The sequence below is a fragment of the Salminus brasiliensis genome, chromosome 1, assembly GCF_030463535.1.
Source record: "Salminus brasiliensis chromosome 1, fSalBra1.hap2, whole genome shotgun sequence".
In the NCBI taxonomy this organism is placed as follows: domain Eukaryota; kingdom Metazoa; phylum Chordata; class Actinopteri; order Characiformes; family Bryconidae; genus Salminus; species Salminus brasiliensis.
Window position 1 is genome coordinate 21,152,235 of NC_132878.1, and position 13,799 is coordinate 21,166,033.

General features: G+C 40.3%; 1 protein-coding gene across 1 annotated transcript; it reads right to left on the minus strand.

Moving 5' to 3' along the window:
- Window positions 1-117: 117 nt before the first annotated feature.
- Window positions 118-11,921, minus strand: layna (layilin a). Its single transcript, XM_072693730.1, has 7 exons — window positions 11,694-11,921; window positions 8,662-8,959; window positions 7,851-8,008; window positions 5,583-5,627; window positions 3,935-4,021; window positions 3,374-3,476; window positions 118-1,748 (listed from the first exon to the last, which is right to left on the minus strand). The coding sequence occupies exons 1-7, from the start codon at window positions 11,767-11,769 to the stop codon at window positions 1,391-1,393; spliced, it is 1,125 nt and encodes a 374-aa protein (XP_072549831.1). The 5' UTR covers window positions 11,770-11,921; the 3' UTR covers window positions 118-1,390.
- Between the last annotated feature and the right edge of the window lie 1,878 nt (window positions 11,922-13,799).

Below are 13,799 nucleotides of genomic sequence, written 5' to 3' on the forward strand. Positions count from 1 at the left end.
CCACAGTGGTTCATCATATGGACTGTGTGATGTTCAAGTCATGAGGTGGTAAAATATCTAGCATAACGTTACTTTCGTGAGTCTCTTTTATTAATGGATTTCATTAGCACGAGCACACACCACATTCATACGTTTCTGAAAGTAAATGCAGAGAATAGCTGGGATATTTGAGTCGTTTCTCAGGCAAACAGTCTACAAGACATTGTTAGAAGATCTCATTTGCAGTATTAACAGGGCCATGCAAACCCAACAACGAGGAGGAGGCAAGCACATACAGAACCACCATATTCTACCTCATCCACAACGTCTTAGCCTCAGTGTTTTTTTTTTGTTTGTTTTTTTACATTTCTGCATAATTCAGTTCTTTAAACGTAAACAGTGTCAATCAGAAAGGTTTGGTGTGAAATGGTTCTTTATAGGTATAGAAACTCACTGACTGAATATTTCTTTACTGTGGAGGGGTCACAATGCCTGCGATGCAAATATAGCCATTTTATTCACAACCTAAAATCATCAGACAGCCTTTGCATGTAATGCTGATGATAAAACGGTGCTATTTTTCTTTAAAACACCCTGCATTTACCCCGCCACCATCCACAATGAATTTTATGCCACTTGTAGGCCAAAGGCCCATCCCATAAGAAGCATAACAAATTGTTTTGGGCATCAGACAGTGAATTTGAGTCAAAAGATATCGTAAAACAAACAATTTCACACTAAACCCTTCTGAATTATGTTGTTTACAGCACAGTGACTGAATTATGTAGAAATTCTGACTGAACTGTTCCAAGAAAGGTCTTCTTTAAACCCTTAAACTGAACAGTGACTAGGCACCACTAGTAAAGATGGTGATTATTCTGTTTTAGCATCAGCCTGGGAACATGAGATTTCCCTTAAAAAGTACATGTCCCTGTATTCGGTGATGTATACGCATAAAAAGTCTTTTACAAAAGATAGATTTTTAGCAACAAAGGCCTGTTTGCTCAAGCAGTCATTTAGGAGGATTAATAAAAACATCTTGAGCAACTCTTTTCATAGGTTCGGGTCTCATGACAGTTCTATGCAGTTTTTTATGTTTTATGGTCTTTGATTGCATGCGAATGCAAGAGAACACACTTTGTCCTGTGCCTGCTGAGCTTAATCCATCGAAGTGCCTGGGCCCCTTGGGTTGCCGTTCGGAAACTAATTTGAAAATCCTACTGTGTGCATCTGAGTGAGCTGTTTTTACTACATTATTGTCAAAATCCATCATGTGGTAGCCTGTCCAGATTCCAAAAAGACCAAGCATACACGAAGAAATGAGGAACCCCAAAGCATAAAGGCATCAGCTGGCTCGTCCATAGATCTACAAACAGTCCGGCTTGGCCCGGCTGCTCCGTTGCCATCTCCTTCAGTACCCATACAGTTCATTGTCCAGCCAGCCGTGCTCCCTGTAGTACTTCAGACTCCCTCGGCCGTGGCAGGTGGTCTCATAGATGTCGTTGGTGACAAAGCCACTCTCTGTGCTGGCCAGCGTGACGAAGCCGCTCTCTGTGTCACGGCCACCCAGGTTGTCGTAGTCTCCGGGTGGCGTGTCTGGAGACGAGCCCAGGAAGGAGGTGTTCTTGATGTCGGGCCGTGTGCCGGCAAGGTCCGCGTCGTGCTGCCTCCGGATGACGTTGTAGACATCAGGGCTGGGGCTGGGGCAGCGGTCACCTGACTGCCAGTAGCCAGGCTCCTTTGGAGGAGTCTCCGTGCGCTCCTTGTTTCTGCAAATGGTGAAAAGAGGAACTGTAGTTCAGGGACGGATTTGGCAGTAATTTACCCACAGCTGGAGTTGCTACTGTATGTTCAAAAGTATCCGGACACATGCTCATACAACATTTAACTGGTCAACAGGTGTTAAAGGAATACTCCAGATTTTTTTCAACCTAATCTCACATGCTGAAATATTTTATAATATTAATTTACAAGTGAAGTCATTACTGGCACCATCATCAGAAGATCGCCAGTTCGATTCCTGGTGATGCAACAGCCATCTATGGCCTCCCAGAGAGCATGATCGGCATCACTCTCTCTGGACAGTAATGGCCGATTTATGCTTCTGCACTGAGTCAACGCAGAGTGCGCTGATGCATCTGTGTCGCTCTGCAGCCAAAACACTAGTCTGGTGAGAGGGGTTGTTCTTTTAATGCCACTGTTTTGACTCTCCTGACGTATTATAAACAATGGCGACTAAAACTGAGTGGATTATGCTGGAGCAAAACAGCTGTTGTTTACTTTTACAAAAATTTCTGCAACAAAAAAAAAAAAAAAGACGTCAGAGGAGAGGAGAGTCTGTATGGCCACTGAACTTTCTTTGCTTGTCTGGCCACTGAGAGACACTGACGAGGAAATACAGGTAGATTGATGATTTAGTTCATCATGTCTAAACATTTATTTTACATCAGTGTACGAACAATCATGATCTATGTTTGTCCAACTGAATTTAAAAGTGCTAGTGAAGGAGGAAATACGATGCTACCAAGCTAAGCAATCACAGTTGTTGTGGTCAGCGTTGCCGCAGCGCTTAGTTACATTTCTGGGAAGGTGTGCATCAAGTTACGCCGTAGGGTACAGTGTAGGATATGTGGCAATGTGTGAGTTATGGCATAGATTCGATGCTGAAGCACAAACTGGCCTGAACTAGGACTACCTCATAAACATACACTTCATACAGGACACCGGACATTCATCTGAATTACTCTATTCATCTACAGCTCAAATTGCACAGCATTATGTTGCACAATCACTTTTGCACGTTTTGCACTTTACACTAAAGCATGCTGATCTCTTACATTGCACACCAGCTGTTAGTTCAGTCATATTTCTATATTGTGTATATTTAGTCTATATAATTGCTATTTAATTCACTCTATAGTTTTAATTAGGGCTTGATATATGTGTATAAATAAATATAAATATAATATAAAAATAAATATAAACAAAAAATAACTAAAAGTAAATATAAGCTGTACACATTTTAACATATATTTATATTATATACATTCTCTTTAATTATTTCATCTTAGTGTTTCATGTGACCGGACAGGCATCAAAGCATTTCAGTGATAGTTGTGGCATGTATGACTATGTATGTGACAAATGAACTTTTTTTTTTATTTGGGTGGGTAGGATTGCCCTCCTGCTTCCCCGTCACTCTGAGTGATGCCAGTCAGTGCAGGTATCTGTTAGCTAATGTAATAGAACTGGTAGTTAGCTCTCTTCCAGGCGCAGTAAATTCTGAGTAAGCACATGTTAACCTTCAGCCTTCCAGCACTGGTAGCTTCATGTGATACTGTATAACAGACGGTAATCAGTAGATCTAGTCTCATTCAGAAGGATAGTGGCATACCTTTTTGTGAACAGCTTGAAGCAGAAAACTCCTGTTGCGACTATCAAGAGCAGAAGTAAAGGTATTGTAGGGAGGACAATGTAGGCGATGTTGAGAGCATTATCTGAAAAGAGATGGGAAAAAAGCAAAGCATTGAGCTTTTCTATTCAGAATGAAACAGGAATGAATGAAACTTTGTTGTTTCTAACAGTGATTCTCAATCCTGGTCCTCAAGGCCCACTGCCCTGCACATTTTAGTGCTTTTCCTGCTTCAACACACCCACTTTAACTCAATAATGAGCTGTTAATCAGCTGATTAGTTGGATCAGGTGTGTTGGAAGCAGGGAAATCCAAAAAGGTGCAGGGCAGTGGGCCTCCAGGCCCTCGGTTGAGAAATACTGGTTTTTAACATGTAGCAGGATGGGTACATACTCCATTGCGAAAGTCTAGTCAAATAGTTATTGTTTACACAAATCCATTCATTTATTCAAATTTTAAGCAAGTTTGAATAAGAACTCTGGTAAATGTATTTTGTTTTATTTTGATGTTAAACAATGGAAATGTGACATCTATGTTTTGTACCTGTTGGTTTTGAAACAATGACTCTCATTCCATGATCATTTTCTGTGACTGAAGGGGTTTTGGGTACTTTTGCTGTTGGGAAAACATCTGGAATACAAAAAACATGATCTGAAGATTAAACATTATTATTAATGCCAAGTACACATCTGTTGCTGCACAAGTCACAGATGTGCAACATATTCTTGACATGAATGAATCATTTTACCACTAGGGGTCCTTGTTTGCCTGCTGATTTGTAAGTCCTGGTCAGGCTTAAGTTATGATACAGTCACATAGTTTGGACACCTCTGACTTATTTCTTCACTTTCAGGTTCACATATCGTCTACTCAACTTAAAGATGTCATTTTTTGCATATTTCTGCATATTTTCTATTATTTTTTTTGTTGCTGAATCTATTATACATTAAATATTAAATGCATAAGAAAATGGCCCATAACCTTTGTACATCATATGGTATGTGTTTGTTTCCCAATTTGTTAAATTCAGTAAAAAGAAAAAACAGCAATTAAGCATTACGATGTGCATAAATGTGGCATCTGTAGAATTTGAATGAAACAATACATGTATGTAATGTGACCAGGTGTGCCCAAAGTTACATAATGTAGTGAAATGCACTGTATTCCACAATGCTTCAATAGAGAAGCAGTACAGTACAAAAAAACTTACACAATTTCCCAATATGACCATTTTTGAACACAAACACTGTATGGAAAATTTAAATGCAAACAAATGTAGGAGGTGGGCTTTTTAAAACCCCTGTCTACTGTTTTTTTTTTAAGATGTGCTACAGAATAAGCATGGTATAACAATTTAGATTTGAATGAAGTTCAATTATAGTCAAATGCTCTTAAAATTGTGAGCTGCCGCCCGCTTAGAACTGCAAGGGCATATCAGATCACAGAGTAATTGGCAGCAGCCTTTTTTACATGTTTTAATAACGTGGTGAGACTTCATGACTTTGATTCATGTATTCACTGAATGTGACTGATATAAAATGCTGTAAAATATCATTTTAAAGAAATAAACATGAACATGTGCACTAATCTCACAACATTAGGCTGAGATTCCACCTTAAAATAGTGCTGCAGTTACTTTCTACCTCTTGTAAAGTCTGCACCATTTAAGGTGGATGACATTTCTTTGACTGCAGCCTTCTGGGTACAGCAGTGTTCAACATTCAAAACAGAAAATGTCCAAGCTGTTTTAGCAAATAACGAGGGAAAGACATCACAGGAGTATATGTTGAACACAGAGATTAAAGAAGCTTGAACCAGCACCAAATAGCACATGCAGATTAACACAGGTGTTGTGTTTTACACGCTGTTTGCTGAAGAATCAGGTTAAACGAACTAGCGGAATTAAAGCTGATTGCTGCATCACGTTTAAAGCTTAGCAAAAAGAATCTCGCTAACTCTGATTGGTTCTTTGATTGGCTGATTTGATGTCACATAGGCCAAATTTAGTCCCTGTCCAACTTAAAAACTACACAAAATAATAATAATAAAAAGAAAATCTCCACAAAAAAAGACCAACATATTCTCTGGCAGTTCTTAGTAAATTCTGCACAACATATATTGCTAATAGTTGGAAGAAATTCATGAATATGAGTAGACAGGGGCTTTGAATATTTCTCTTACAACAGATTACCTCCACGTGTTCTGTTTCCAGCGATGGTGGGGACTGGTGCTCGATCTAAAAACAAACAAAAAACACAAACATCCCATTAATTATCAGTGCATGACACTATCTTGAACTTTTCACTTCTGTTAAATCTCTTATGAATATCATATTTTGTGGATGGGGTCAGGATCTGTGCTCCTTTTGTTCCGCCCCCTCAAGAGTGCCAAATGCACTCTTTGTGGGGGTGGCATAATGGTGCTCTGTGCATTGATACAGTAGAGAGTCCATTACAGAGATATAGAGGGCAAATCACAATGTGGCATTTTCTGATTTCTGAATTGAAGAGATATCCTGCAAATCTCGAAGCCTTGGCATTGCAGTCTTTTAGATAAGTGGCTAAAAGTTGACCTGGTTTCTAAGTCATAAGGTATGGAGTTAAATGTGACACATTTCTTTAAAATTCTAAGCAAGACTGCTTGTTATTGTTTCCATCTTTTACAGTGTTAAAATAACAAGAAAAGGACCCAAGGCAAATGTCAGTCCTGTTGCAGAAGCTCTTCTTTTCCTCTTCAACTGCTTCCAGAATTTGCTGGTATTTACTTGAATCTATTCTTCCCTCTAGGAGTGCAATGTTCTGCATGTCACAGGCTTCAACACAAAGACTGAAGCATGATCGATCCCCTCTGTGCTTAACAGTTGGAGAGGTGTTCTTTTAATAAAATGCTGCACCCTTTTTTTCTCTAAACATACCTCTGCTGCCATTAGTTTCTATTCTAACTTTGTGGTGAGGACACAGGAAAGAACATCTTCTGATGATCTGTGCAGCCTGTTGCACCACTGCAGAGTCTGCTTAATATCCCTGAAGGTCTTTTGCAGTGATATTGGGGGAAGGGGGTGTTCTAGCCTTTGTAGCTTTCCTGCAAGCAGTTCTCTTTGAAAGTTTGCTTGTTCTACAAGACCTCTAATTGACCTTCACCATTCCTGTTAACGGCTATTTCTTAATTACATTACAAACTGAGTAAAGCACTACCTGAAAAAGCTTTGCCATCTTCTTATTGCCCTCTTCTCCTTTGAGGGTAATTTAATTCGCAGAGTGCTAGGCATCTACTCAGAGCAGCCCATGACTGCTGCTTTTGGAACATGGTTTGAGGAGAGCTTTAAAATTTGCATCACCCGACCTTTTCTAATGATGACTGTAAACAAGCTATTGGCCTTATAAGCTATTTAAGGTCTGAGACCATGGCAAAAGTTATCTGAGAGCTTAAATCTCCTGGAGTGCCCAAACTTTTACATCTAAAATTGCACCAAACAAATATATAAAACAGCAATCTTGCTTAAAATGTCCAAAAGAACGTGTCATCTTTAGGCCATCAGAATAGTATCTCTTTGCTATGCTTGGCCTATGCTATCTTATATTTTTTATTATCAATTTGATATTTTATGGTGACAACAAAATCTTAAAAGAATACTCCAGTGTTTTTGTACCTGACTTTTATCTGATATACAAGTCTTCACAACCCTCCACCACCTCGTCTCCTCCCTTTTAAACCTGTTATCTATCAGTCCTGGCTTCACTTATCAGAAGGGATACTGGCTCCTACCACAAAGAAACTACAGCTCTCAAGCTCCCAAACTCTGAACTCAAGCCCTCTATGCACCCCCCCCCCTTCTTACAGTCATCTCCCAAAATCATCATAAGAAAAAGGCATGGTTCCAACCAGCAAATTAACCTTTAACCTTCCTTTCCAGCTCCGGGGGCCTCACTTATGTGATTGGCACACAATTTCTTTTATTGTTACCGGTCCTGTAGTGTGACGTGGTCAGTGATGTAAACTGAATGAGTGATTCTGGCAACAGCCAATGAGAGAGTTAAAAAAAAGGGAAAATGGACATGTATGCATGGTGATGAAGAAGCTGCTTGTTGAATACTGACAAATGTGCGAGGGTCTCTGTATTGATAGCGCCTTTATAGTAACCAGAGCTTTACGATTTCAACTCCATGTGATTTGATTATGATTCCTCCAATTAAAGATTTAGCTTTGTTTGTATGGTGGGGGATGATGGTAGGATTTGACTTCTTCTTGTGTAAAACTCTGGCTGGTCAAGTAGTGTGTGCGCCCTCCTGACTAACAAGCAAGAGATTCTGTAAAAGACTGACATTATGATTCGCTGTTTTTGAAACTCTCACGCCTGGCTTAAGGTTTTGTGGCATCCATGTGCAATCAGACTGGAAACCCACACCACTGAGACTGGTAACATACTAACTATCCCATCTCTGAAATGACCAGCCCTCACCTTTGGTATACTTGCAGATGAAGTTGTTCTTGGTCTCGCAGTTGTCGTCATTCCACTGGAACATATAGAGGCCTCCGAGGCCTGGAGGAGCTGAGGGCTGGTGGTACATCACCACACACACCTCGTAGCCACACGAGGGCTCGTCCCAATGCCAGTTCCTGCACATACACACATAATAAATACACTATTACACATTCTGTTATTTTACTCCATCCATTTGTTGAACGGTTCTTTTAAGACCATAGACCACAGCTTTTCTTGTTTTGAAGAGAAGAGCCATTTCTCAATGGTTCTTTGATTTGTAGTCTTTAAAACTAAATAAAATAATTACTAAGAAACACTTTCTTAAGGATGTACATTATTATATTATCTGACTCTTTTAGTTAAAAATAGTACAAGTAAAATTCAGATGTCTATCAAATGGATTAAATGGACAAATTAATGAATCATTTAAATGCCTAAATGGCTCTTTTCCTGGTAAAATGGCTCCTCATATTCATTCTGAGCCAAAAGTATTTTATAGGGCTTTTTTTAATGATTTGTGGTTATATACAGAACCATGAAGAACCTAAAGAACCTAAAGAACACTGTAACCTGGCAACCAGCCATTTAAGCATGCAAATTGTTATTTCGTATAGCACCAAAAAGGGTTCCTTTATTGTACTGCTTTATAGATAGCACAGTGTAAACTTGTTCTGAGCTGGATAATATAAGAACAGGAACACTGACACTGCAATTAAGTGCACTGCATGAACTAGAGATCCCAACTGGGATATTTTTAATAATTATTTTAGCAGATTTTTTGCCAGACCTGAAATTAGAACTGCTGCCATCCATCCAGTAGTACTGAGACGTGCAGTCTCCACTGGTCTCTTCATAGTTTGGCTCTCTGCGAAGCCCGATCCAGAAGTCTCCATCGGAAGCTTTCAGCTCCTGAATAAAGCCCTCGATCAGTCTCTGTTCAGCAGATGACTCGATGCTGAGGAGCTCTCCTCCATCGCTCCTGCAGGCTCGGTTGGCCTCCTCGAAGTTCACCTTGCGCCGACTGTCCTGGAAGTAGGCGATTTTATAGCAGGGCTTGTCGGTGCCGCGCTTGCAGATGCGCTGGCCTTTCAAGGAATGGGAAAGAGGTGTGTGCTTGTTATGTTTAGGCATCTTAAAGGTCTGATCTGTTGTGTAATAAGCTCTCTAGACAAAAGAATGGGTGGCATGCATCATGCGACACTCTCTAACATTCTCTAACACTTGGTTACGCATGCCTTCCCTCACAGCATTACACCAGTCCATAACACTCCCACATTACAGGATGATAACTGAATGAAATGCTGAAATAGGCACAGCACAAACTAAGGTGTAATTCTTGTCTAGCAGGACTGGTTTAATAACAGGGCCTTTATTAAGCCATGGAGATTGCTAACCAAGTATTGGAGAAGAAATTATAGTTTAATTGGTGTGATAATGATGATGATGTACACATGCACACACATAGACCTGCAAAAAGGTGAATAACACATAAGTTTGCAACATATGTTCAGAGTGTTGCCAACATGTCTTTGTGGGGTCTACATGGGTTGAATGTGGCCCAGTTCATTTATTTAATTATCAGTAAACACATTAAGGTCATGCCCTCATTTTCAATAGTGCTGACTTCCATAATACATAAAAGAGATATATGGGCTAAAGCTGGACGTCCCAGAAAATCTGTATACTATGTTGGAGATGTTGGATTCAGAAAGGCTTCATTACACAGTGATTTTGTGTTTCTGGCTCAAAGCTTGTTCAGTATTATCTCTCTGCAGTATTTAGATATTTGAATAATTTGTATGATCATCTGATAAAAATGATGATATTTAACATACCTTATGTTTCTGGCTGTCTGACTTCAGCATAGTGTAAACGTATGTTTAAATTTTTCCGACTTGGATAACTTTCTGATATCCAAGCCACATTCCAGTCACAAGGCCACTTCTCTAACCTTCAAACCATGGCTGCCCCACAAAAGCTTAAGCTAGCCTTGGCTCAGTTTGTTCTGGTAGGTGCCCCTCACTGCCTGGCATCACTGACTCAGCAGCTCAGCCTTGAGATACAGTCCCAGTCAAGATCATGCTTCTTTTCCAAAGAAGCTTGTTTCCTCCTCAGCTCAGTGGAGGGGTGGTTAAGAAAGCAGATTCTGCTGTGGTTTTTAATGGCATCACTCAAAGAGACACATTTTAAAGAACTACTCCCCATCCCTCCTTGACATCTGTGGTTTTTCGGCTTTTTACAGGCCTGTTGGTTAGTAATGGAAGAACATAAATCATCCTTGATGTCACTCAGCAAACAAGATTCAATAATAACTAAGCAAAGCCATACATTTTAATGTATTTTCTGCTCATTCAATTATGAAGTAGGATTTGCTTTAGTGTTAAAAGCATTTGTGAGTAACACAGAACAGCCTACTCTGGTATATTTAGCAGGTGTCTCTATAAATGTTCTAATCTGATATTTAACAATAAGCAATTTCATAAGTACTATTGATGCACCATTACGGAAAGCGTGGGTAACCACAGATAACCAGTGTGTTTTATGTACAATGCTGATACATACACTTTTATAAAATGCAGAAACTGGGACTGAATCCACCTGAGGTAGCATCACTTTTTTTCTACAGGGGTTTAAATGCAGTAAATTAAATAAAACGCAGATGACGCAGCTCAGCACTGCTTAAAGCAACACTATGGAAAACTGGCATTTTTGGCTCCTGGGCTCCCCCTACAGTTGGAAACTGTAATTCACACTTTGAGCCACCACTAATGGACACATTTTTTCTGGACGAGCTGAGAGATACAGAACCATCACAGAGGGGGAGGAAGCATGTGGACTGAGATGGTAGAGATGTTACAGGAATTTACACAAATATGACTCAAATTATGCTAATGTATTTTACATTATAAAACTACCCACTTAACTACAGTGATTGCCTCTATCATTTATTCCTTTACTCAGATGTATGTTTATATAACCTGTGGGAGAAAAAAATGTGTTATAATATTTTATACCCACAGGTTGCCCAAATGGACTTGTTGGCTGGGTTTATGTAATGTTAATGGCAACTTAGCAAGTGAAAAGCTAAACTGGTCGACTGAAAATGACACCAACCCTATTCCCTATTATGGAGATCTACCTTCCAACAGCCTCAGCTCCACCGACCACACCTGATTCATCTAACTGTAGCTTTCAGAGATCCTTGATTAGCTGAATGAAATGAGTTAGATTTGGGTTGGAGGTGAAACCTGCTGGAAGGCAGATCTCCAGCAGGAGGGCTGGTGACCACTGGCCAACAGGCCAATTGACACTGGGGTTGTAGTAATGGAAATGCTTACACCATAGCAGAGCAGAAAGAACATGCAGTTCGCTCCCTCGTTAAGTGGAGACTGTAGGAGTAAGACCTACCTCTGGGCTCGTAAATGTCTGCAGCGCAGGGGAACCCACCAGAGCCGGGTTTACAGGCAGTAAAGTAAAAAGAACCGCTTTCATCATGATTAAAAGAAACACAGAGGGAAACGACTACCCTCACAGAGGGGTGCACAGGACAAGACTAATTGCCTGGCTGCAGTTGTTTAAAGAAATACGTAGACAGGATGCAACTTTTTGCAAATTACGCACGCTGGCGCAAATCTGCGCAATTACGCATCGCTGTACGTTGAAACCAAACGGGTAAATCTTCAGTGTTCTCCTATCTTTCCACAAGCCTGCATTAAAACGCTGTCATTTCCATTCAAGAACACACAAGACACCAATTTAGCTACACACTCATGTATCTCATCCTGAGACGAGGAGGAAACCGTGAACACGTGAACTTACCGCTTAGTAGTTTGGATCCCAACGCTGGAACACTGAGCATCAGCACTGCCAGACCCACCACACTCATCAAATCCATGTCACTAGTTTCTTCTCATGCTTCTCTCACACATATAAACCACTAAAGCCTGACCAGTGGAGTGGTTGCAGAGGCTAAAAGGAAAAGATCCAGGTTGAAGATCTGAGAGAGGTCTGAAAAGAAGTTCTGTTCAGAGCAACCACTGACATCTCTGCGCGCTCCCACTGAAGACTGGAGAGATGCGTCGGGGGCGAGCATCTGGGGCGCGCAGCAGCCACACGTCATCCATCATCAGCAGCAGGTCAAGCGTTGACCACAAGTAAAGCCTCTCAGACTCCTCCCCATTGCTCCACCTTCTTTGCTAGCGTCTGGTCTTCCAGCATGCTTTCAGAAAAAAACACAAGTATGCCTGATTCTAATTGAGGAACTAAGATTTAGCACAGAGTTCTTCATCCATCAGGTATATGTTAGCATGATTACATGCTCCCACTGTTATATATAGACTATATGAATAATGCACTAACAGAATTGTTACTAAATCAGCAACGGCTGAATTAAAACCCCCCACAGGGCCTCTGAGGGTGCCCAATCCTGATCCTGTATACTGAACACCCTGCAGAGGTTAGCGCCATCCCTAATCTAACATGCATGCATCTCAAGATTAGAGCCTGTCCTGCTGGAAAAAACAAACAAACAATAAAACAGCAGGGCAGGCTGGTTGACCAGCGTAGCTCTTAACCAACATAGAAGCATGACCAACCTCACTAAGCTGACTAGCTAAATCCAGAAGATCCGGTTGGACTGTAGCCACCCAGCACACAGCCTGTTCACCTTACTGCCATCAGGCAGGAGGTACCGCAGCATCCAGGCCAGAACAAACCGGCTAATGAACAGTTTCTACCCACAAGCCATCAGGTTCCTGAACAAGCTGTGAACCTTTCACCAACACCACTGCACTCGGACACTTTATTATTGATACTATATATATCACTGCTATGGACAACATCACTAAGTCACTTTCTACAACATGAATAGACATAAACATACATATTTATATTTAGCTCCACTCTCTCTCAGACCATACCTGTCTCATAAATGTACATATCAAATAATTTCTACATATCCCTCCTGTCTTTATATATTCTGTATTTTGTGTGTGTTTTGTATTTTGTATTTATTAATATCATTTTTATATAACTTTATTTTAATATGTTTAGTGTGTATATAGTTTTGTCCTCCTGTAGAACATCAACCTGAGCCTCACCACAGGCATTTCAATGCATAAATGTCCTGACATGTTGTGCAAATGACAAATAAACCTGAAACTTGAAACTAGACAACCAGTATGATCAAGTTTGACCATGATGGTCATATTTCAGTTTTTGTATGGATGAGTAAAGCTTTCTTTTGAAAATGTTCACATCACAATGTTAAACTGCGCATGGTTGTTGACAATTAATGACTGGGTTTACTACGGTACAAAAACTTTGTGATTCAGAGATAGCGGGATAGCCACATGTTGTTAGATGTTTTTAGATGTTAGATGTTAGATGCCACAGATGTTTTTTCCCGGATAAAAATTGTATTCTGAAAATATTTGTTATTATAAAATGTGCTTCGGCTTCTTACTGTATGTAGATCTGTTATAAACATTAGCCTTTGACATCAAAAAAAGGTGCCAATGCTGCCCCTGCTGGGCTGGCATGCTCACGCAAGCGTTTAAGGACAGTTTTGGTGTTTTCGTGCGGACAAAATAATTGTCAGAAATATTTGCTGGACCTCCTTTTTTTTCTAAAATGTAATCTCCGAAGTCTCAGTCTCCGAAGCGTGTACTTTTTTCCAGCCACTTTCAATTTTGAAAAAAAGCTATGTTTCTGCTGGTCGCTGTGGAAAGGGGTCAGCCTAAGGTACATGTTTGCCTAGTTGCTTGTTAGCAAGCTTTGAGTGATCTCCAGCAATTACACATAATCAAGTTTCAGTTTAGCCAAAAAAATATTAAAAAGAACTTTCCATGGTGAGCTAAAGGCTAAAGTGATATAGTTTCCTCATTTAAGCTACAATTCTGGGATGCTAACAATCACAGCTAGGCA

Bases quoted from the DNA above. Each gene is read 5' to 3' on its own strand.
- layna (XM_072693730.1), bottom strand. From the start codon at position 11,769: ATGGATTTGATGAGTGTGGTGGGTCTGGCAGTGCTGATGCTCAGTGTT. The intron at 5,628-7,850 runs GTGAGGGCTGGT...GTTTGTTTTTAG, and splicing joins CATCTGCAAGTATACCAAAG to ATCGAGCACCAGTCCCCACC. The intron at 4,022-5,582 runs GTAATCTGTTGT...TTTGTATTCCAG, and splicing joins TGGAAACAGAACACGTGGAG to ATGTTTTCCCAACAGCAAAA.